General features: G+C 42.2%; 2 protein-coding genes across 5 annotated transcripts in view; one reads left to right on the top strand and one right to left on the bottom strand.

The window, feature by feature from the left end:
- FAM118B (family with sequence similarity 118 member B) overlaps positions 1–13,196 on the bottom strand; it is a 48,961-nt gene extending 35,765 nt beyond the window's left edge. For all 4 annotated transcript variants that reach the window (XR_006713873.1, XR_006713872.1, XM_045483404.1 and 1 more), the window contains exon 1: positions 13,100–13,196. The gene's annotated coding sequence lies outside the window, so the exon portion shown is untranslated. The remainder of the gene's footprint in view (positions 1–13,099) is intronic.
- A 57-nt stretch (positions 13,197–13,253) lies between these two features.
- On the top strand, positions 13,254–23,119 carry RPUSD4 (RNA pseudouridine synthase D4). The gene is made up of 7 exons (XM_045483398.1): positions 13,254–13,481; positions 13,843–14,008; positions 16,275–16,476; positions 20,475–20,568; positions 20,644–20,788; positions 21,945–22,042; positions 22,561–23,119. Exons 1-7 carry the CDS (start codon positions 13,293–13,295, stop codon positions 22,798–22,800), a joined length of 1,134 nt encoding a protein of 377 aa, XP_045339354.1. The 5' UTR covers positions 13,254–13,292; the 3' UTR covers positions 22,801–23,119.
- The last annotated feature ends 259 nt before the right edge of the window (positions 23,120–23,378 follow it).

The following is a 23,378-nucleotide window of genomic DNA, read 5'->3' as shown; positions in this document are numbered from 1 at the left end:
ACTTCAGCTCAGGTCATGATCTCATTCATGGGTTCAAGCCCCACACTGGGCTCTCTGCTGTCAGCACCAAGCTCGCTTCAGATCCCCTGTCCCCACCTCTCTCTGCCCCTCCCCAACTCGTGAGCGTGTGTGCACTGTCAAAAGTAAACATTAATTTTTTTTTTAAAGGACACTGAATACATATACCAATGTAATACACTTGGTATGCATGGGACATAGGCTATACTCTATTAGATTGTTATTGCTGAGGACCTTATGAATGTAGTGTAATGATTTATTTAGACTGGAAACTTAAGAAAAAACAAGGAAAACTGTGCAGAGTCAGAAAACAGAAAATTAGACCACCTAATTAAAAAAGTTAAAAGGAAGGGTGCCTGGGTGGCTCAGTCGATTAAGCATCCAACTCTTGATTTAGGCTCAGGTCACATGATCTCAAGGTTCTGGAGTTTGAGCCTATTGTTGAACTCTGTGCTGACAGCAAGGAGCCTGCTTGGGATTATCTCTCTGTCCCTCCCCATCCCCCACCTCTCCCTCTTCCCCTCTCTCTGTCCCTCGGTCTCTTGTGCGCTCTCCCAAAATAAACATTAAAAAAAAAATGTTAAAAGGATTTAGAGCTACTGAGTTTGAAAGAAATCAGGGAAGTAAACCAAATCTGCTCTTAAAGGGCACTTTCTCCCTAAGCCCAAACCTCAGGGCTATCACTGCCCTTTTTTTTTTAATTTTTTTTTTTCAACGTTTATTTATTTTTGGGACAGAGAGAGACAGAGCATGAATGGGGGAGGGGCAGAGAGAGAGGGAGACACAGAATCGGAAACAGGCTCCAGGCTCTGAGCCATCAGCCCAGAGCCTGACGCGGGGCTCAAACTCACGGACCGCGAGATCGTGACCTGGCTGAAGTCGGGCGCTTAACCGACTGCGCCACCCAGGCGCCCCTCACTGCCCTTCTTAAAGACAAGAACATTTGGCACACCCTTGCCATCTTTGCTATAAAACAAAGCCTTCTGGCTTTTAATCTGGAAATGTATAAACTGGAATGTTAAGTTTCAGTTTCTACTAAATGCTAGGTCTTAAAAGCATGTGATCCAACATCATTTCTTATTGATAGAAAAAGATTTTTTTTGTTTAGCTGCCCTATGAAATTAACTTAAATTTTGTGTTACTTTGGAATTACCAGATTCAAGACATGAATCTAGGTATTCATCAATTACCATCTACGTAACATTTGAAGGATGGAAATTCTATGCCCTCTTATTCATTTATTTTGGCTTATGAACTTTTTTGAAATTGAGGAGAAACTTGTTCCTAGAAAGCCAAGGAACTCCCTCCCTTCCTCTGGACACACTGGCCTCTTTCCTGGTCTTCAAACAAGCCTGGTACACTCTGGCCTTGGGGCTTTTTTTTGTATTCGTTGTTCCCTCTGCCTGGTATGCTCTTCCCAAGTTCCAAGTCGTTCCTCCAATCACACCTTCTCAATCATGCTACCCCAACCACCCTATTTAAAAGTGCAACTTCTGGGGCGCCTGGGTGGCTCAGTCGGTTGGGCTTCCGACTTCGGCTCAGGTCATGATCTCGCAGTCGGTGAGTTTGAGCCCCACATTGGGCTCTGTGGTGACAGCTCAGAGCCTGGAGCCTATTTCAGATTCTGTGTCTCCCTCTCTCTCTGACCCTCCCCCGTTCATGCTCTGTCTCTGTCTCAAAAATAAATAAACGTTAAAAATAAATAAATAAATAAATAAATAAAAGTGCAACTTCTCCACTCAACGCATTAACTGCTCTAGTTTTTATTTCAAAACACATACCACCCTCTAACGTACTAATTATTTTTATGATTAGTATAATAAATACACTAATTATGTTTATTTTTGGTCATCTGTCTCCTCCCAGTGGGAAGTAAGGTTTTCAAAGGTAGGAATCTTTGTTTAGTTCACAATATATCCCAAGATCCTAGAACGGTACCTGGAACAGAGTAGGCATTCAGATATTTATTGAATGAATTAACTCAAATGCAAAATGCTGCTCATGATTACAACTACAAGAATTTCCCATGACAGAAAAAGCATTTCCTACTAAGAGAAATACCCACCCCATTAATGCTTTTCTTTATTTAAGTTTATTTATTTTGAAAGAAAGAGAGTGAGGTAGCACGTGGTAGGGGCAGAGAGAGGGAGACCGAGAGAAACCCAAACGGGCTCCACACTGTCAGTGTGGAGGCTGACGTGGGGCTCGAACTCGTGAACCATGAGATAATGACCTGAGCCAAAATCAAGAGTCAGATGCTTAACCAACTGAGATAACCAGATGCACGTCCCTCCCATTAATGCTTTTAATACAACAAAAACCATGAAAGACCGTTTCTTTTTTAAGTGAAACATGGGAAAAGTCACATTCCTGTGAATACTTGTGTGCACAGTAAATCAACATTCAGACTATCATTTTCCAGACATGGCAACAAGGGACGGTAATCTGATTCTAGCAGGCAATAGGATTTCAGACTTAAGGTTTCAAGACTATCCTCTGTCACTTATTGAACAATTTTATACATGAATCATTTTGTGTTTGTAACTCAAGTTTCTGATATCTAAGATGTAAACTGATTCTTAAGGGTGGATTCTTAAGGCAAGAACTCTTTCTGGCAAATGACTCAAGGACATCAGTACATCAGTATTTAGGCTAAGATATCAGTTTCTGTATTTTATAGATTAAATCTATCTAAAGTACTTTCTTTACACACAACTAGAGAAGAAGAAAAGCTTATGTAGCAGTAAAAGGGATTTCAAAACACAAATTGGATTAAGTCATAGTTTAAAACCATTCAATGGCTTCTCACTGTGGTTAATAACATTAAACTCCTTACATCAAGGCTACAAGATAGGCTTGATCTGACATCTGCAGCCCTCTTCACAATATCCCACCCAGCCCTCTCCCTCATTCACCAGGCTCTAGAGCCACATGGGACACACACTGTCCTGGCCCACACACCGAACACGGCTCAGGGTGGTATATTCTACAAGTATTTCTGGCTCCATCCCATCCTTGAAGCCTCAGCTTACCTGTTACTTTACAGTGGCTGGTCATCTGCCCCCCATCGTCCCATTTGGCTCCTTATCTGCATCTCTAACACCTGCAATTATTGGCCTCTCCCTTAAGAATTAAAGTTCTTTAAAGACAAGTACAGTTGGTCTTATTTATAGTCCTATCCCCAACCCCTAGCACAATCTCTGTTATACAGTTAAGTGTCTATACAGAGCAGTAAATGCTCAAATATTTTCTGGCTGAATGAGTATGCACCTACCATGAATTAATGTAAGGTTTAAGAGATCAAATTAAGGTCTAAAAGATACTTTTAATTCTATAAGCTGTAAAAACAAGATGAATGGATGAAGTGTTATTTTATGCCACACAAATACCTTCTGTGACAGATATCCACCGGCTACCTGTTTACAATAAACGTTCAGCACTACACATAAAAATTCTCACCTGCTTTGGAAATCGTCTTTCAGTTTTCTCCTTCCCCACCACATGAAAAGAAACTGAGTACTTTTGTAAAAAGTCTATAGATTTGTTTTATAAAACAAAGCTACATGCACTGAACTCTGTCCACTTCTATTCTCCTATTCTATTCTATCTATTCTACAGTTTTCCTATGGCTGGTTATGGCTACATTCTGTATATGCTTACAGAGTTGAAAATGACAGGGATTGTATTAGTCCCAAGTTGTTGAATTTTCACATTCAAAAGTCCATTAAATGCCAGGCACTATGCTAACAATGTTATTACCACCACATCCAGCTCCCCTCCACCAAACACTACCTAATATTTACAATGAGCCAGGCACTGGTGTCTACACCTTAAAATGTTCACTCTTCTGTGAAGCAGACACTACTATCATCACACACCACAGCCATCACAGACGATGGCATTGAATCAGAGATGTTAAGTAACTTGCTATAGGTCACACAGCTATTAATACACTGGAAGGCTGATTCCAGAGTCCATGTTGTGAACACACAATGCAACACTATTCCACAAAGGTGACTAAGACCATACCCTGAAGGGCCATACCCTTCAAAAGTCTCCACCTTTTAGGGGAAACAGAACTGTAAACTATTTATGACACATTGGTGCTAAGTTTAATATGTTTGTACGTGGTAAAGATTAACAGTTGTGTTCAAGGAAGATCAAGAAAAGGGGACACAGATCCCTCCATGGCAAAATTCAGTGAAATTTTGTGACATAGGATTTTCCTGATTTTCAAAATTCAGTGACATAGGATTTTCCTGATTTTCCTCCTGTCCCTCTAGAGGAAGCTCTTCTTCCTCTTCCATCTAATCCCTAAATGTTGAGGGTCCTCAGCAAACTGCTTTCAGTTCTCCATATAATCACTTCACGTATTCCCTCGCCTCCCCTTCCAGTTACTCCAATGATTTAAAATACCAACTAAATGCTAGCAACTCCCATATCTCAATCTTCAGCTCAGATCTCTCCTGTGTTTCAGACCCAGGAGATACCTGGGTTACACAGTCCTTCACATACTTTAAGGTACTTTAAGACATACTTCAAACTTAAAGATCAAAAAACAGTTCAACAATCTGTTCCTTATCGTGTGGTGTTAGGTCTATGACCCGTAGAAGTAATCTCTGGGTCACAGGGTTACAGGTGATTATTTCCCTCTTTCTGTTGCAAGCACCAACACAATTATTTTTTGATTTTGAAAGACCTATCATATACTTTAGGAATGTACTTAGAAAGCAATTTCAACCATCCTTAAGAACAAGAGAATGATAAATGACAGGCAACTCAGGAAAGTGGTTTTAGCTTCTAACCTTAATCTGGCTTGATATTCTTTTCAGGATATTTGTTTTCTAACAAAAATTAACTCAAAAATATTCTCTTTGATCTGGAAATGAACTCCAAGATGAAAGCATTATTTAGACCTGAACCAAGAATCTGAAAGCTAAAAAAAAAAAGAAAAAAAAAAAAAAAAAAGAAAAGGTATCATCTGCCACAGAGGCCACCAGAACAACTAGAAAGATCAGGCTAAGGGAGAAGAAACAGCTTTAAAAGCACTGCTTTGCTGAGCAGGTAGCATCAGTGTTAAAAAGTAGCAGTGAAAAAAACTGAGGAAACAAAATAGGTGAGAGAAAAAAAGGTTAGGAAGACCTAAAAACATACTTTGTTAAAAGTGCAAAGGAGGTCAGTGCTAGATGGAGGGAGGACCTGGAGGTTGAAGCAAGAGTGGGCTGAGCAGCTTGAGCCCAAGGGACATGGACACTTTATCTGGCATAAGAAAGCACCCCTCCTCCTTGACTAGAGAGGAAAAGGTCCCCCCTAGGCCCTGCAGGAAATGTGTTAAGTACAGTAAAGTACAAAGAGCAAATGAAAACCACCCTGTAATCCTACCTGGAGATAACAACTGCTGACATTTTGGTTTATGTGTTGATATTTTGGCAGTTTTCAAGAGAAACTCTCGGAGAAAGTGCAAGCATCCTGGTTTCATGCTCATCAATTCAAAAAAACTTTGCTAGAGTTTGCAGTTGCTTTTACACTGTAAATTTTCTATATTACACACCAGCCCCTCTTTTCGTTTATTTTTCTTTCAACTTTTCTTCATTTATCTTATTTTTCTTTCAACTTTTCTTCATTTATCTTAGTAAAATGAACTTCGAACAGTACTCAAATAGCTCACGGATTCATCAAAAGAGGAGCAGTAGAGGTTTCTACAGTAGAATAAAGCAGCAGTACATTCCTAGTGCCTGAGGGCAGTGAGGAAATCAGGGTGAATGGGAACTGGGAGGGAGTGTGAGGAAGGCTAGATCCTGCCCAGTCCCGGAGCACATGGCTTCATGCAATCTACAAAACTGAGGGGTGAAGCACTAAGCTCTTCTCACATGCAGGGCTTGCCATTATTTGGGGGTTGATATTCATTCTGGCAATAGATCTTAAACCTACTCCAATGCAGAGAGCAAAAGTGAAAAACTTTAATGGGTCCTCTTTGAAGTTATCCTATCCACATAGCAAGAATAGATATTATGAAAAAGAATCAAAGAAAAAGAAGAGATGGAGAGGGACAGAAATCAGAGGAATAATAGAAGAAAATGTCCCAGAACTGAAGGACATGAATTTCCAGAATGAAAAAGTCCACTGAATACCCAGAACAACAGTTGAGGAAAGACTCACACCATGGTATGTCATTAAGAGATTCCAGAACATCAGGGACAGAATATTCTCAAAGCTTCCAGTAAGAGAGGGGGAAAAAAAAACCCAATAAAATGAGGTCTCATAAAAAAAGGATTTGAATTGCTATGTCTGTAGAGCAATTACAGATACCAGATTGTACAGCCATGCCTTCAAAATTCTGAGGGAAAATTACTTCCAACCTAGAATTCTGCAACATTTCCAAACTATCAAACAAGTGTGTGGGCAAATACTTCTTAGGAAATAAAGATGTAAGCCAAGAAATGGGACATGGGTGACAGCCCATGTTCCTGAATGATATACCTGGGTAGTAGTTCTCCATAGGAAACATCAAGTGACACATCTGAGCTCACAGAAAAGGTTACTGGTAAGAATGTGACAATTATGTTTGAGCATCTGGAAAAAAATTAACGGTATGTAGGTATGTGGGGAAAAAACAGGCAAAGGTCAACCTAAACACAAGAGTGGAGCTGAGACAAATCATCTAGCTCAACAGGCCAAACACTGGAGGGAGAAAAAAGCAAGAAATAACATATCAAATGATTTAGAGGGGTGCCTGGGTGGTTCAGTCCATTAAGCGTCCGACTCTTGATTTTGGCCCAGGTTGTGATCTCAGGGTTGTGAGACTGAGCCCCAGCTGGGGCTCCATGCTGAGCACGGAGCCTGCTTGGGATTCTCTCTCTCCCTCCCTTGCACAGCCACGCACTCTCTCACCCAAAATAAACAAACATTTAAAAAAAAAAAAAAAGAAAGAAATATGAAGATAATACCTGAGGAAAGAAAAAAAATAACTGAGGGGCTACCTCTAAAGAATGAGATTATGAGGTGGGGAGAATGGAGGGAATGGCTTTTTTTCCCATTAAGTCTTTTAGCACTACCTGACTCTTTAAACCATACACGTGAATTACTTTGATAAAAAACAAAATTAAAATGGGGAAATGTTGCCTAGTATACTGGGATCAGTAGACTCCAGCGTGGATTTGGTTTTCTTTCTTTTTTTTAATTTTTAAATTTTTTTTAGTGTTTATTTATTTTTGAGAAAGAGAGAGAGGGAGACAGAGACAGACAGCGAGCGGGGGAGGGGCAGAGAGGGAGACACAGAATCCAAAGCAAGCTCCAGGCTGAGCTGTCAGCACAGAGCCCAATGCGGGGCTCAAACTCACAAACCACGAGATCATAACCTTAGCCGAAGTCAGAGGCGCTCAACCGACTGAGTCACCCAGGCACCCCTGTATTTGGTTTTCTAACTCAGTTACACTACAGCTCTCCTACTAACTGCTAGTGGAGGTTATTTTCATTACCCTAACAGTATTATTAAACACTTACAGCATGTTCCAATTATTAACAACTGAAAAACACACAAACAACAATCTACTTCTTTAACTTATTGTTCAAATTTTCAAATAATGCAGAAAATAGGTTTATTCAACTTAAGCAACTAGTTGTTGCAAATACCTTCTTAAATTTCTCTAGGGACCCTGACATCCTCCGGCTTTTATCCAACCACAAAGGTTGAACAGTCCCTCAATTTTCCATTGTTCATGTTCTGGAAACATGGTTTCCATGTTCACCCTTCCAATGTATATTCCTTTTCCCTTAAGACACTCTGTTCATCTTCATTTATATAAACACCACAAAATACATATTTCTTCACAACTGAAAATACTCTAACGTAATGATCTTATTTTAATTTATAATCATGAAATGCTGACTAATAATTTGAATATCTTCTACATGCTAGGCACCATATATATATTGATCTTAGCACTTACTGCAACAATACTAGGTTAGGTAGTATTAATTCCGTTACACATATGAAAAAACTGAAGCTGAGGAGAATTAACACTTATAAATGGCAAAGTGTGATGCAAACCTCAGTCTCTTTCTAAAAATACCAAGCTGCCTTACTTCTAGCAAGCACTGGGATTTTAGAAATCATCATTGTTCACCCCACCTGCTTTTTGGGGTGTGCAACTTAAGTAAGGGCCAAAACACGGAAGTGTATCACTTAAGTGGCAGAATTAGACTAAATTCCATACCCCTTGATTCTTACCCTGTTTAAGACCTTTTAAACAAATCTATAAACCTGGTGCTATACTGTATGCAGGACATACCTAATATTTTTTGAGCCTTAACTATGTGCTCAACTCTACACGAGTGCTTTAGCCCACATTAACTCACTCCTTACAGCAGTCCTAAGGCAGACATCATCCACATTTCACAGGGTAAAAAATCTAAAGTAAGAGAAGTAACCTGCACGAGGTTACACAGCCAGCAAGTAGCAGAGCCAGGATTCCAAAACCATCTTTCTGACTCCCAAGTGTAAGCTCTAAGCCAGTGCACCAAGCACCTTTAAGGTACAGGCCACACGTCTCCTCTGAATGCCCACAGTTTTGTTCTTCTAATTAAAAGAATATGCATGATATGCGGACTTTTCTTGAATCCCAATTCAAACAAATTAACTATTAAAAAGAGAAACCCAACTGAAAATGTGTCAACTGCTTGCTTGATGATACTAAGAAATATATTGAAAGGGTGATAATGGTGTTGTGGTTTTGGTAAAAACCAGTGCTTACCTTTTATAGATACATACTGACGTGTTTACTGATGGTTTAAAACCATCTCGGAGATCAGGGTAGGGTGGAAAACAAGAGTGGCCCTGTATTGGCTGGTTGTAGAAACTGGCAGATGAAAACATGGGGTTCATTATATTCTCTACTTCTATAAATGTGTGAATTTACAATTAAGAAAAAAAATGCAAGATTAAAAAAACCTGAGAAAAAACATTTTAACCATATTTGGGAAACAGAGCTATGAATGATTTTTTCCCATCTTTTTTTGTTACTATTTTACACATTTTTTGTATTACTTTTATAATGGAAAACATAAAATACACTTTTTAAAGAAATTCTCTATCTTCTAAAGAGGCAGAGCAAAACTGCCCATAATCTAATTAGGTCAAAACATTGTGACAAAAGCATTCCCCATCTCTTCATCAATTAACTACTTTTTACAAACTTTTAGAAGGGCCACTTTGTAAGGATAAGTATGATCCTTAGATATAAACTAGCTAAGAGCATAAAGGCACATAAGAGAGAAATAAATTAGAAGCGGACTTAACAAACATAACTGATAATACAATTCCTCCCAATAGAGTTTGGGTCCAAGCCCTTGATTTTATAACACTGACCTTCCTAATGGTCAAACAGGCTACAGGCTAGGGATCCCCTCAGCCTATGGTGGAGTCAGGTGGGGTCAGCCTCAGCATCCAGGCCAGTTGTCCTCTGTGGGTCACCTCCAGTTTTCCTCCATGAAACAATTATTTCCACACATACCATGATATGGAAAGTTTGGGAAGACTAGTTTAAGCCAGACCTGTCTTGAGCGTCATTCAAGAGCCGAATAAAAGTACAACAAGCGGTAGGAGCATAACGGAATCTCTAAAATGCTGATATGGAAAAAAGAACTAACATCCAGAGTATAGGTTATAACACAATGTTTTAGAAAACCACTGTTTTCTTATATATATATATATATATATATATATATATATATATATTTTTTTTTTTTTTTTTTTCCCCCTCTATCTGTACTCTCTCTTATGCCCCACTTAGGAAATCTTAAGGTATATTCCAGCACCAAAGAGGTGGGTGACCCCCAAATATAAATGTTAGCTCAGTGGCTCTGGCGACAAGAGCAGAATCCTGATTCTCTGTGCTTATGCTAAATGTATGCAAGACAAGTCTGAAATAAATCCCGTTTGTTAAGAAAGTACTTAAGTGTCAATGGAAAATCTTCAACGAATCGAAGCTTAGAGCCCAAATGACTTGGTTCACAGGAGCTGAGCTGGGACTAGTACCCAGATCTCCCAGCTGCCAACAACTTCACTTTCCTGGACACCTCCAGGGAGCTCCTGCTAATTGCTTCCTTGAATCTAAAACCATAAAATGATATCCACATACTTCCTGCTCTTGAGGGAACTGAATTACTGGTTAATCTGCAACTAGCAAATCACCGTTTAAGGAGCCAGAATCTACCTTCATGCCACTAATCAATCTTCACTTTGTGATATTTAAACACAAGTTCCTTTATTCGTTAGTCACTCTTTGTTTATATTTGTGAAATAAAAAGGTGACCATGTTCTTGCACAGCAGGAAATGCCCTCAAAAATGAATTATCAAGTGCTTCTTTTTATTTTTTTAAAAATTTCAAATGTTTATTTATCTTTGAGAGAAAGAGCACGAGAGCATGCAAGCAGGGGGAGGGGCAGAGAGAGAGGGAGACACAGAATCGGAAGCAGGCTCCAGGCTCTGAGCTGTTAGCACAGAGCTTGATACGGGGCTTGAACTTACAAACAGTGAAATATGACCTGAGCGGAAGTCAGACACTTAACCGACTGAACCACCCAGGTGCCCCTCAAGTGCTTCTTTAAATGGTTATTTTGGGGGAACACATTATGACATACCAAAATCTATGAAAAAAAGTCATGTTTGTACTCTCTAAGAATGAAGATACCACCACACCCCTCTAGTAGAATTTGCTTCCTTGTACTGAGAAAACAGTACAGACTTGCTTCCTGTCTGTACAGAAAGGAGGCAATATAGCATTAAGATACAATATAGCATTACAAAAACAAAAGACAGAAAATATATTTGCATAAGTTCTTGTATATGCAGAGAGCGGCTCTACTTTAAATGACCAAATGCCTAGACTCCTAGGAGAAGCATTAAGATCTAACTTCTGTACCCATATTGGCTAAAGTTGTACTGTGAAAACAAGCAAACAAACAAAACCTTTGAACTCTTCAAATATCTTACAGTTACAAAAAGAAAAACCTGAAAGTTCCTTCTTCAGAAAAAAAGTGACCAGTTTTTTTATTCTTCGGTATTACAGTTTGTACCTTGGGTTACCCTGAAACCCAAGAACACAAGCTCTGTTGTCACCAGCATTGACATCTGAGTTGGTTCTTCATTTGTTTCGTGCTACAGAATGCCAATTCTGCAAGAACAGGTGTCATTTCTTGAATGCCAAGCAGAGGTTAAGGCAGAAACAGCCCTTACACAAAATTATAAAAATACTATACCTAAAACAAGTTCATAATTAACACAAGGATCTGAATTTAAATCCTGACATCCATATTTCAGAGTCCTTGGAAAAGGAGGCTTCATGTCCCTAACTGAAATTAATAAGATTTGAACCTGCATCTGGAGCATATCAGCAAAAGATAGTAATTCTCACCTTTTACAGATCTATGTCTTACCTGTAAATGTGAAGAAGAAAAAAAAAAGAAGAAGAAAAGTTGTTTTCCAACCTCCCTCAGGATTCTTCAAATTTATATCATGATCACCTGTCTTATTACAGAAACATACACAAGCCTTCCTTCCCATTCTTCATACATTTACTCCCACACTTCCATTCTTCAGGTCAAAAACTGACAGAAAGAAGACAATTCGAATGTTCAGACACATCTAACACACGTCTGTGATGCATGCAGCCATCTAAAGAATGAATATTTGTGAGTTTACTCTGTGCCAGATGTGGGTTTCACAAAGAAAACATGAGCAATCCTCAAGGGACTCAGGCTTCAACAGCAGCTGCCAATGATGCATCCTGACCTGTATTCAAAAGCAATTCAAACTCAAAGAACAGTACCATGTAGGGGAAAAGACCACCGGATGAAGCATAACCTCTTTACTGATCGTCTAGATTGAAGTATCCCAGCTGATTTCCCTGCTATCAAAGCCTTCCTCTCTTTAATCTGTCCTGCATTCCACTGCCAGATTCATTTCTAGAATTCCAACTTCAAGGAGTCTCTCTCCTGCTCAAGAAGCTTCAACACTCAATACTTATCACATCTAGTTCAAACTCTTCTTCAACTTAAAGTTTTCCATAGGTTAGCTCCACTTACTTGTTCAACTTTATTGCATGCCCAATATGGCTCCCTTCTGCCCGTCCCTTTCGAAGGGGCGTAATCGCAAACCGAATTCCACTACCTACACTAACTCCTCAGGGAACCTTCATTCTAAGCAGTCTTAAAAATTGTGTCCTCTAGTGTCGGTACAGATCCATTGGTTTTCCAAACAGCTCTTCGGAACTCGCCACTAGGTTTCTTAACAAATGGCAGGTATGTCCCGAGATATTTTTCCCATTATCACCCCCAACCAGATGTTCATCTTTTCGGCCACCCCCGGGGTGAAGTCACAGGGAGTCGCTTACAGTTTGGGCATGAGAGTCCCAGCACCGCACCTTGTTAAGAGAGGGAGAGAGGGTCTAGGGCGGTTGCAAAGTAGGGAGGGGAAAAAAAAAATGAAGGAAGCAGCAAAGGGAAAGGAAGGTGCGTGCTCCGTACTGTATTTTCAGTCTTTGGAAGGAGCAGGGAGAGCGTAGGGGGAGAGGAGACTCCAAAACAAACAAACAAAAAATGAATTCTTGAAGAGTAACATAAGAAACTCAAGGTATTCCCTAAGGAGGAAATACGGGCTGGGGCCCCTGGGTAACGGAGGGGCTCCCCATCATCCCCGGGAGAGGACAGGTTACAACCTGAAACAAAGAGGAGGTGAGGGGTGGAGAGGCTACAGAGATCCGGGCATCTCCGAAGGTCGAACGGCAAGGAAATGAGAGGTGACACGATGCGTCCCTCAGGGGACTCGCCGGACACCAGGGATGTGGTTGCCAAGAGGGACGAGGTGAGCGCCCAAGAAGGCTCTGGGGCGAGCGTTTATGGGGCATCGCTTCCACGGGGCGCGGGGGCGGGGAGGTGTTCGTGAGTGGGATCTTCTCGCAAAGGGAGAAACGGTTCCCAGTGCAATGCTCTCCGAGAACAGAAACCCCAGAGTCGTGAAAACGTTAAAGCGTTGATGAACCGGCATTTCCCAGCCCGAGCCTGGCTTCCCAACACACTCACCGAGTATCCTCCAAACGCCACCGCTCCAGCTGCAGCTACCGGCCGGCGCAGCCGCACTCTGCGCGCACCGCCCCACGTGACTCGGCCGAGAGCCCGCCTCACGCCCACGTGATCCCGAGAGCCCGCCCATCCCCTCCTCCCCCAAGCCCCTCTTTCGCACGTGGTCTTGGCTCGCCCCTCCCTTTTTGGCAAGATGGCGGCGCCCAGCTGTAATGCTCTGGGCCTTTGGGTGAGGGGTTCCGGGCAGTGTTTAGGGAGTCGTTTCATTCTCGCCTGCCAGCCATTTTGTTCCTCTGCTGCTGCGTCTGGGACTCTGAATGCCCAGAGGTTGGCGGAGAAACTCCGATCCCAGAAACAGGAACAAAAGACGAAGAAGCAACCGGTGAGTTCGAAAGGACCACAACTCCCAAGAGGCAGCGCGTTAATTGGATTCCTGGGCTGGGAGTGAGGTAGGAGGGTCCTCTGACAGCTGTTAAGCAAATGTGGAGGACATGTGGGAGAATGGGGAGAAAGGGAAAGGGAAGAGGTCCGTGTCTTCCTGCGGGCTGTGTCTTTGGCTTCTGCCGGCCTCGCTCCTGAGCACTGCGATGGGACAAGTTAAGACAGACGCGCACCGCTGCTCTCAAATTATTCGGGGAAGGCGCGAGTCCAATGCAGAGATAGTCATTCCCAACCTAGATTCTCACCCAGGCTTATTGAAGATCTTCACCAGGCTTTTCCTGTCGCTCCTTCTCTCCCCGTAGGTGCCCACAAACCCTGTTCAGCGGAGAGTGCAGGAACTCGTGCGGTTCACACAGCAGCTGCAGCGAGTCCACCCCAACGTGCTTGCTAAGGCACTGAGCCGAGGGATTGTGCACCAAGACAAGGATCTCGTGGTCATCAATAAACCCTACGGTCTCCCCGTGCATGGTAAGGACCACGTGGGAAGGAGAGGGGTGCTGCTAGTTCTGTTTTCGCTACACCTATGGACAATTCGGACACATTACTTGTGGGGCTTCTTGAAGCCTTGCATTCAAAATAATTAAGCTTTGGGGGAGTACTCTGTAAGACACTACATATATATGTATAGTCCTGTATGAGGCACTACTGAGGATACTGGGATATATAGGTCAGTCTCTGCATTCCAAACATTTGGCAGTCAGCAGTGATATATGGAATGTGCTGTGTGTAGACCTCCACAGGGATTTTTATAGAGAGATACTAAGGCTGTGTGGTTCTTGTCTTCATGTTGTTTTCCATCAAAACTGAGAAAAAAAGAAATGACATAAGAAAAAAACAGAACTTAATATATTAAGGTTCCCTTCACTTCCCCTTTCAATAGTGACACCACATATTTTAGTCTTTGTTAACAATTTTCCCACTTTCTCTAATTTTCATAAATACTGTTTGTATTTTCAGCCTGTAAATCTCTTTTTTTTTTTTAATTTTTTTTTTTCAACGTTTATTTTATTTTTGGGACAGAGAGAGACAGAGCATGAACGGGGGAGGGGCAGAGAGAGAGGGAGACACAGAATCGGAAACAGGCTCCAGGCTCTGAGCCATCAGCCCAGAGCCTGACGCGGGGCTCGAACTCACGGACCATGAGATCGTGACCTGGCTGAAGTCGGACGCTTAACCGACTGCGCCACCCAGGCGCCCCTCAGCCTGTAAATCTCTTATGGGTAATGTATTCTGATAGTTTATTACCTCTGTAAGTAGGAGTATTTCAATATAGTGGCTCTGAATTTGCTTCAGTTGTCTTTTTTTAACCAGGTTGATTTAATGCACAATTTTGTTCACATGATCCAGACAATAATTTCATCATTTAAGTCCAGATCAAGAAAAGCATTCTATCTTCATTGAACAAAGATCAGAAAATCTCAATCCAGGAGCCCAAAACTGCAGCATAAATCAGTCACTCACTTCAAGCCCTGAGTGGAGACAGAATAGCCTTAGACAAATCAGATCTTTTACTATGCATGGCAAGGATCAAATAGGGATCACCTAAACATGCAGAAACTCCAGTCACAGAAACCAGTATGAAAACCGATAAGAAAATGGAGCTCCAGCCAAAGCAAAAATTAAACTGCTCTGTAGACGGGCCTCCGCTACTAAAAACATACTCAGGACCCACGCACCCACAAAGACATATATAAACCTGTGTAGAAGATGACTTTCTTTAAAGATGTCATAGAAATTACAAAATATAGAAGATACTCATGTTGTTATAAAATTCAGGTGCCAAAAAATACATAATAAATTATGCATTCATAATATATTAAAAAGGAATTAAAAAACAGATGTGTGTGTGTCAGAGTATGCCTAACAAAACCCCAAGATGCCTAGAACTCGATGGACAATGAAATGTTTTTGAATAACTGTTGAATGCAGTTTTCTGAGACAGTTGGAGTGTGACCAGTGGAGAGTGATAGGAAAAAAATGCACTTGGGAAAGGGATGTGCTGGAGGAAAAAGCATAATTGAAGTAGAAGAATGCTTTTTGGGGAGGTGTAGATAAAAGCATACAGAACGAATTAAGTCAGACATTGCCATGTGTTTTGTGTGTTTTCTTTTTCACTCTTGATCCTTCTCATTCCCCATTAGATAATTATTATACAGATATTTGCATTTTATAGATGAGAAAACTGCACTTTAGAAAGACAAAATAATCTGTTCAAGCTCAACAGCTACTTAGGCATAGAATAGTTCCGAGAAATGTCTCACGTAAAGTCCCATCTTCTTTACAGGAAGATGTGATGCCTGTAATACCCCAGAAGAGCTTCACAGTCTTGTATGTATCACTTGAGTTTACTTGGCAGAGTCTCAAGCCTTTGTTTATATAGTGAAGTATCCGACTTCCTCATTTTGATTGCTGATTTTATTGCGAGTATTCAAGTAGGTTAATAAGTATATATATGTCTGAGGAGAAAGCCACATGCTCTGGGACATTGCTTCTCAAAGTTTAATACGAGTGTGAGTCACGTGGACATCTTGTTAAAATGCAGATTTTGATTTAATAGTCTGAGTTGGAGGCCTGAGATTCCTTCCCAGCAAGCTCCCTGGGCATACTGATGTTGCTAGTTCCTGGCCCACATTTCAGTAATAAGGCTCTAGAAAGCACTGACTCTTTTCCCAAGCAGAGTTCTTTGGTGGGATCTTTTACTGGCCACTAAAACCTCTGATTCTCCCCTTCTTAGGTGGCCCTGGGGTCCAGCTCTGCATCAGCGATGTATTGCCTATCCTGGCAAAAATGCTTCGTGGCCACAAGGCAGAGCCATTGCATCTGTGCCACCGGCTGGACAAGGAAACCACAGGTGTAATGGTGTTGGCATGGGAGAAGGAAATGGCACATCAAGTTCAAGAGTTGTTTAGAACCCGTCAGGTGGTAAAGAAGTACTGGTATGAAGGCCATCGCTGGTGGTAGAGTTGGTGTCAATGAGGGCATCCTTTTATCTCTTTGTCCATTCGTACAGAAGGACCTCCTGTTAGGAGAAGGCACTGTGCTAGGACCTGTGGGCATATGAGGAGTGTAGGAAACAGACTAAGTGCTTAGCCTATTAGAGTCTGATAGAATAGTGGTTCCTAATTACGGTTGTACATAAAAATTACTGATAATTAATTACACAAGTAACACATGATTTCATTCCTGTGGTGAAGTAATCAAAGATCAAGCAAAAAAAACTCCTGGAGAATCCACCCACTCTGTCATTCTAGTCCCTTCCCTTGGGATAGTTTGGTTTTTATTCCCCTGGTCCTCACCCGATGCGTTTACGTACATGTCTAGTATATACAGTGTGACTGTGTGTGTGCATTACATTGTACAGTGTCCGCTGTACTTTTATTATTTTTTTTAATGTTTATTTATCTTTGAGAAAGAGAAAGAACAGAGCACGGGCAGTGTTCTCACGAATCATGAGATCATGACCTGAGCTGAAGTTGGATGCTTAACCAACTGAGCCACCCAGGCGTCTCTACACTTTACTTTTCTCACTTAACTGTCTTGGAGATCTTTCCATGTTAGTACATTTAACTTTACCTCCATTTTTTTTTTTTTTTTAAGTTTATTCACTTATTATTTTGGAGAGAGAAAGGGAGAGAGAGCGAGAGAGAGAGAGCATGTGTGCACAAGTGGGGGGAAGGGCGGGGGGGGGGGGGGACACAGAATCTGAAGCCGGCTCCAGGCTTTGAGCTGTCAGCACAGAGCCCGACGTGGGGCTTGAACTCACAAACCACAAGATCATGGCCTGAGCTGAACTCAGACACTTAGCTGACTGAGCCACCCAGGAGCCACACCTCCATTTTTTTTAATAGAGGAAAGATAAATGAACAAAACTGTAACCTACTCCTGTCCCCCATCTGCTGAATTTTCTTCCAGAGGCAACCAGTATTCTACTATCTTGTGTAAACTTCCAGAGTCATACCGGGCATGTATAAATGAATTGTTATATGGCAATATATTTTGCACTGCTTTGGATCCTGCTTTTTTTCACTTGGGAAATATATCTTGGAGAGCATTTTGTGTGTGCTTTTAGTTAATTTTTATTTTTTTTTAAGTTATTTTAAATTTATTTTGAGAGAGAGTGCACAAGCAGGGGAGGGGCAGAGAGAGAGAGAGGGAGGGAGGATCCGAAGCAGGCTCTGAGCTATCAGCAGGGAGCATGATGGGGGCTCACACCCACAAACCATGAGATCGTGACCTGAGCCGAGATCAAGAGTCTGAAGCTTAACTGACTGAGCCACCCAGATACCCCTGTGTGTACATTCTGAGCTCTATAGTATTCTGTTGTATGGCTATATCATAATTTCCTTATTAATGGATGTTTGGTTAACTTCCCATTTTTCTGAGCCTATTGCAAAGAATATGTGAGTATATTTTTAAGACAGATTCCTAAAGATGGAATTGCTAGGCTGAAACATTTAATATTTGAATGTTACTACTCTTAGGTGGGCCAGGTTTTCCTCCCAATAGAGTAGTGAGTACCCACCTCCCCTTATAGCTGACCAACTCATTTTTCAAAGGTTTGCCACTCTGATGAGTTAAAAAAAAAAAAATGTTTTCTGTTTCTTGTGTACCAGCAATGTTATGCCTGCATGTTTATTGGCTTCTCATGTTTATTGAGTTTCCTTTTCTGTGAACAAACTGTTTATTTCTTTTGCCCAGTTTCTGTTGGATTGTTTATTATTTTCTATTTGATTCATGGGTATTCTTTTTATCTTTTGGATATTAGTTCTTTTGGTGTTAACAGATTTCGCAGCTACTTTGTGGTGTTGGGAGCCTTCAAAAAATCTCTGCTGAGGCCCACCCACAGAAGCTCCACAAGTGACTCTGATGAGGAATCAAATGTAAGAACTGCTGTACGAAGAGATTATAGATAATGGAGGAAGTTTAGCAGAGTAGCTCAGAGCTCAGCAAGATCTGTGTTCACCTGTCAGCTGTGCCATTTAACAGCGGGAGTCCTTAGGCAGGTTATGAAACTTCTCCAAGCTTTGTCTGTATATGAAAAATGAGAATAATGGAGTTGAGGAGAGAATTAAGTGAGACAATGCATGTAAAGCGTTTTGACCCAGTATGTAGCTCATAGTAAAAGCTGAAAGGCAGAAAATTGAGGCTATTCTCATGCATATAAGTAATCCAGATGTTAAGTCTATCAAAAAGTGTTATGTTATTTGTGAAAATTGTTTGAGAGTTTAGAATCACTAACCATTCTGAGGATCGGGCTTCATGGAGGAATTGAAATCAGTTAATTGTGTCTTGATGAATGAATAGGATTTGAAAGACAAGATGGAGAAACGTGTTATAGATTGTACGAATGGTAGGCACAAAAGGGTAGAACATGCAGTCTAGTCTGGAGTGGGGAATGGTGACAGATAATGCTGGAAAGCTGACTGGAACACAGTTAATGCTGACCTTAAATATTAAATACCAAGTGCAGGAAGTAGGAGTTAGAACGTAGTAGGCAACCAATTAGTATTTGCTGACTTAACTATGATAGCGACTTGTTACAGTTACTTGTTTGAATCTTCTAACTAAATTTCAAATTCCTTGAAAGCAGGGATTTTTGTCTTGCTCTTCTATACAGAACTAGTACCTACCTAAATCAGTGCCTCTTTACATTTGCTGAATGCGGAGTGAGCGAACATTAATAATGTTAGGTCCTTAGGAAGAGTGAGCTAGCAGTTAAAACTCAGTCTAAGTGTGATAAACTATGTCAGAGAACAGCCCAAACTGCTACCAACCCGAAGTGAGGAGTCCAGGGTGTGAAATGTATGAGGGGCAGTCAGTGATAGGCCACCAAGTGCCCAGGAGGATTCCTTTGTGATTTACCTGGAAGATGCGTAAGCAAAGGGACAGATTAGAGAGTCTTCTACCCGTAATGAAAGGAGACCTCCAACAAACGTGATCTGGAATGGTTATCACGTGGTGGTAGTTGCTTCTGTGACCTTGAGCACAGAGCACAGTTCCCCCGGTTTTGTGTATCTGGCAAATCCGGCAGGAGTGGTTCTGTGAATTCGCTTACTTGTTCATCCACTTCATGTGCAGCCAGAACTTAGCCATCTTTTAAAAACCAAGATACATGGGGGCTCTGGGTGGCTCACTTGGTTGAGTGGCTGACTCTTGATTTCGGCTCAGGTCATGATCTTGTGGTTTGTGAGTTCGAGCCCTGCATCGGGCTCTGCACTGACAGCGTAGAGCCTGCTCGGGATTCTCTCTTTCCCTCTCTCTCTACCCTCCCCCGTTCTCTCTCTCTTTAAAAACAAATAAATAAGCTGTAAATGGTAAACAAACAACAACAAAAAAACCCCCAAACAACTGGGATACCTGGGGAGCCTGGGCGGCTCAGTAGGTTAAGCATCCGACTCTTGATTTCAGCTCAGGTCGTACGTGATCTTACAGTTTGTGAGTTTGCACTGTGCTGACAGTGCAGACTCTGCTTGGGATTCTCTCTCTCTGCCCCTCCCCTACTCTTTCTTTCTTTCTTTCTTTCTTTCTTTCTTTCTTTCTTTCTTTCTCTCAAAATAAATAAATAAACTTAAAGATAATAAGAAAAACCGGGATACAAAACCATATTACCCCAATTTTGTTTTAAACTATAAATATTCATTTTTAAAGGCTAGAATGAAAGAGCATGCTACTATGATAAATTTTCTATTGTTTTCTCCCAAATATTCTGTAATTGGTAGATATTAGTAATTAGTATATATGTAATATTACTTTGGTAGAAAAACGGATGTGTTTGTATCGAGCTCTCAGGCTAAGTGCTATCATGAGAGGTCATTTGGGATGCTCCCGTCTTAAGAACTGACCACGGAAGGTCCAGTGCTAACGCCTCTAGCCAAATCCGAGGAGTTTCCCCCTCACCTTGTGGCTTAAGTGAGGGTCTGTGTGTCACTCCCAGGGCCATCACTGTGCGTGTCCCGGTGCCCTCAGCGGGAGTTGTGGATATCCCCATCGTTGAGAAGGAGGTGCAAGGCCCGCAGCAGCACTACAAGGTGGGTGAGCTGTGGCCCAGAGGGATGGGTTTTCTGCTCTTCCTTTGCGACATATCTTGATTTTTTTGGTTTCAGATGACGCTGTCCCCAGGCTACCGCATGGACAATGGGAAGATGGTGAGAGCACGAACGAGCCGGAACGCGCATGTAGCTGTGACTCAATACCAGGTGCTAAGCAGCACTCTGTCCTCCGCCCTCTTAGAGCTCCAGCCAATTACCGGTGAGGGGCCACTGTTGTGCAGTGGGATCGGTGGGACAGCGAAACCCCAGGGCCGCTCAGCTCTGTCCGGGGCCTTGTGCTGGACTCTGCCCTTCTTCTGAGCAGCTGGTATTGTGAGAGGGCTGGGATTGCAGCTGGCATGTTTAAGAGTGTGCTTCTGGTGCTAATCTGAGGCTGGGAGCTCCAATGGGGATGATTGTTGTTTAAAAAAAAGGAAAGAAAGAAAAAACACTAGGTAGCAGAGGGATATAATTAGTTCGGTTACATTTATTTAAAAATTTGCAAAAATGGTTTCTCAAAAAATTAAGTGTAGAATTACCATTCGGCAATTCTCATGGGTATAAACCCAAAAGAATTGCAAGTGGGTATTCGAGAAGATACATGCACACCAGTGTTCATAGCAGCATTATTTGCAGTAGCCACAAGGTGAAGTCAACCCAGATGTCCACGGACAAGGTGAATGGATAAACCAAATCTGGTCTGTACATACGATGCAATATTATCCAGCCTTGACAAGGAAGGAAATTCTGACACGTGTTACAGCATAGATGAACTTTGTGCTAAGTGAAAGATGCCAAACACGGGAGGACAAATATTGTATGGTGCCATGTATGAGATCCCTAGAATACTCAAATTCAAAGACCGAGTAGAATAGTGGTTACCAGGGGCTGGGGGAACGGGGGCAGGAATGGGGAGCTGTTGTTTAATTGGTTCAGAGTTTCAGTGTGGGAGGAGGAAGAAGTTCTGGAGCGGGATGGCGGTGATGGCTGCACAACACAGTGAATGTACTCATGCCACAGAACCGCACACTTAAAAATGGCTAAACTGATACATTTTTTGTTCTGTATATTTTGCTACAGTGAGAAAATGTGGAAAGCAATACTATTTAGCATTATGTAATAAAGCTAAAAAAAAAAAAAAAAAAGCCCAGGTTATATGTGGTGGAAGGGGAACCGTGGAGGGTGGAGAGGGGAATTTAGAGGCTCAACGGTATGTATAATGTTTGCTCCCTGGTAGCTTACAGTTTGTTGTTGTTCTTTATACTTTATTGTAGGTGGGGCTTTGCCAGTTTTACTGTGCTTTGATTTAACATGGTTGGAAGTGGTGGTATGGTTTCTGTCGCTCCTCAAGTTTTCTCTCTCTTTTTTTTTTAAAGGCATAAAACATCAGCTTCGAGTTCACCTGTCTTTTGGATTGGATTGCCCAATCCTTGGTGATCACAAGTACTCAGACTGGAATAAGCTGGCCCCCCAGGTGATACTGGTTTGACCCAAGGTGCAACAGATAAGGGGGAGAACTTAATGCTTTCCCCTTGTTAAGCCCTGAAGTGAGTCACCACAAGGCTGTGTAAGTTCCCGAGCTTATAGAGAAACAGCCACTGTTCTTATGGAGCTGCACCATCTGTTAGCAAAACCTTTGTGCTTTATTCCTTAGTCTTAGATTTTGTTAGGAGGTCGGGGGCAGGGAGAGCAGACTTTCTGAAGGCTCTGAGCAGCCTTTCATGCTATTGCTGAAGAGCTTTTTTATCTCTTGATGTTACAGCCTGTTCTCTAAGAAGGCCAGAGCGTTGGCTGATATGAGCTTCTCTGGTGTGGTTTTTCTCTTACCTGGGTTCTGAACCTTCCTGGCAATGTCCCTGACGGGCTGTCCACCACTGTGTCTTCCGGGGGAGTTAGTGTTGGTTTCTTTAGGTGAAAGGCCTCTGGCCCTGCATGCTGCTCAAGGATGAGCCATTGGCCTGGCTCTCAAGAAGCTCTTTTGTCTTTGTACAGAAGCTGTCTGTCGGTACCCTGAAGAAGCTGGGGCTGAAACAGGCGAAGGCCCGCCACATCCCCCTTCACCTGCATGCCCGCCAGCTGGTCCTGCCAGCCCTGGGGTCCAGGAAGGAGGAACTCAACTTGGTCTGCAGGCCTCCTCGCTACTTTCTGTGCTCCCTGAGACGTCTGGACTTACGGATGCCAAGTCAGGATCAAAGTGGGGACGATGAAGCTGGACATCTGAGAGCACAGTGAAGACCCTTGGGCAGTTTGGCCCCTGAATTCTTCACTGTTTAGTGGACTCTGCTAGCTTCTCGCCGGGGACAGACTACAGAAGGGTCAGGTGCTATAAGTGGAAGAAACCCAGCTGCTTCTGGGCTTTTACTGGACACTGAATATTTACCAATGCTCTGGCCATTCTCTGGAAGAGCTTGCGGGAAGTCTCCCTGCCAAGATAGAAGAGAGCCCGGGACCGGGCCGATTGGGTCAATGATCGGAAAAGGAGAACTACGGCACGGAATCTGTGCTCAGAAACTGGTTACGTCCAACAATAAAGTTCTTGATCTATCGGGAAGGTTCCTGTGCTTGGAAAGAGCATATAATGGTTCTCTAACTGATAGATTCAGAAGCAGTGAGTTACTGTCCTCATGGACAAATGGAGCAGAACCTTTGTGCTCCATTTGCTTAGTCTTGCATTTTGTAGACCCGTGTCCTAGAATGCAGGGCGCTCTGCTGCTGGAGCCCAGGAGCCTTGCTGCATGAGTGACTGGAGCCTGCGAAGGGGTGTTTGATAAGCAAGAAAAGCAGATGTAAATGGCAGGCGAGGTGTGAGG

This window comes from Leopardus geoffroyi, chromosome D1 (assembly GCF_018350155.1).
Source record: "Leopardus geoffroyi isolate Oge1 chromosome D1, O.geoffroyi_Oge1_pat1.0, whole genome shotgun sequence".
Taxonomy (NCBI): Eukaryota; Metazoa; Chordata; class Mammalia; order Carnivora; family Felidae; genus Leopardus; species Leopardus geoffroyi.
Note: the sequence above shows the minus strand (reverse complement) of the source record. Positions and strands in the feature narration are given on the sequence as shown.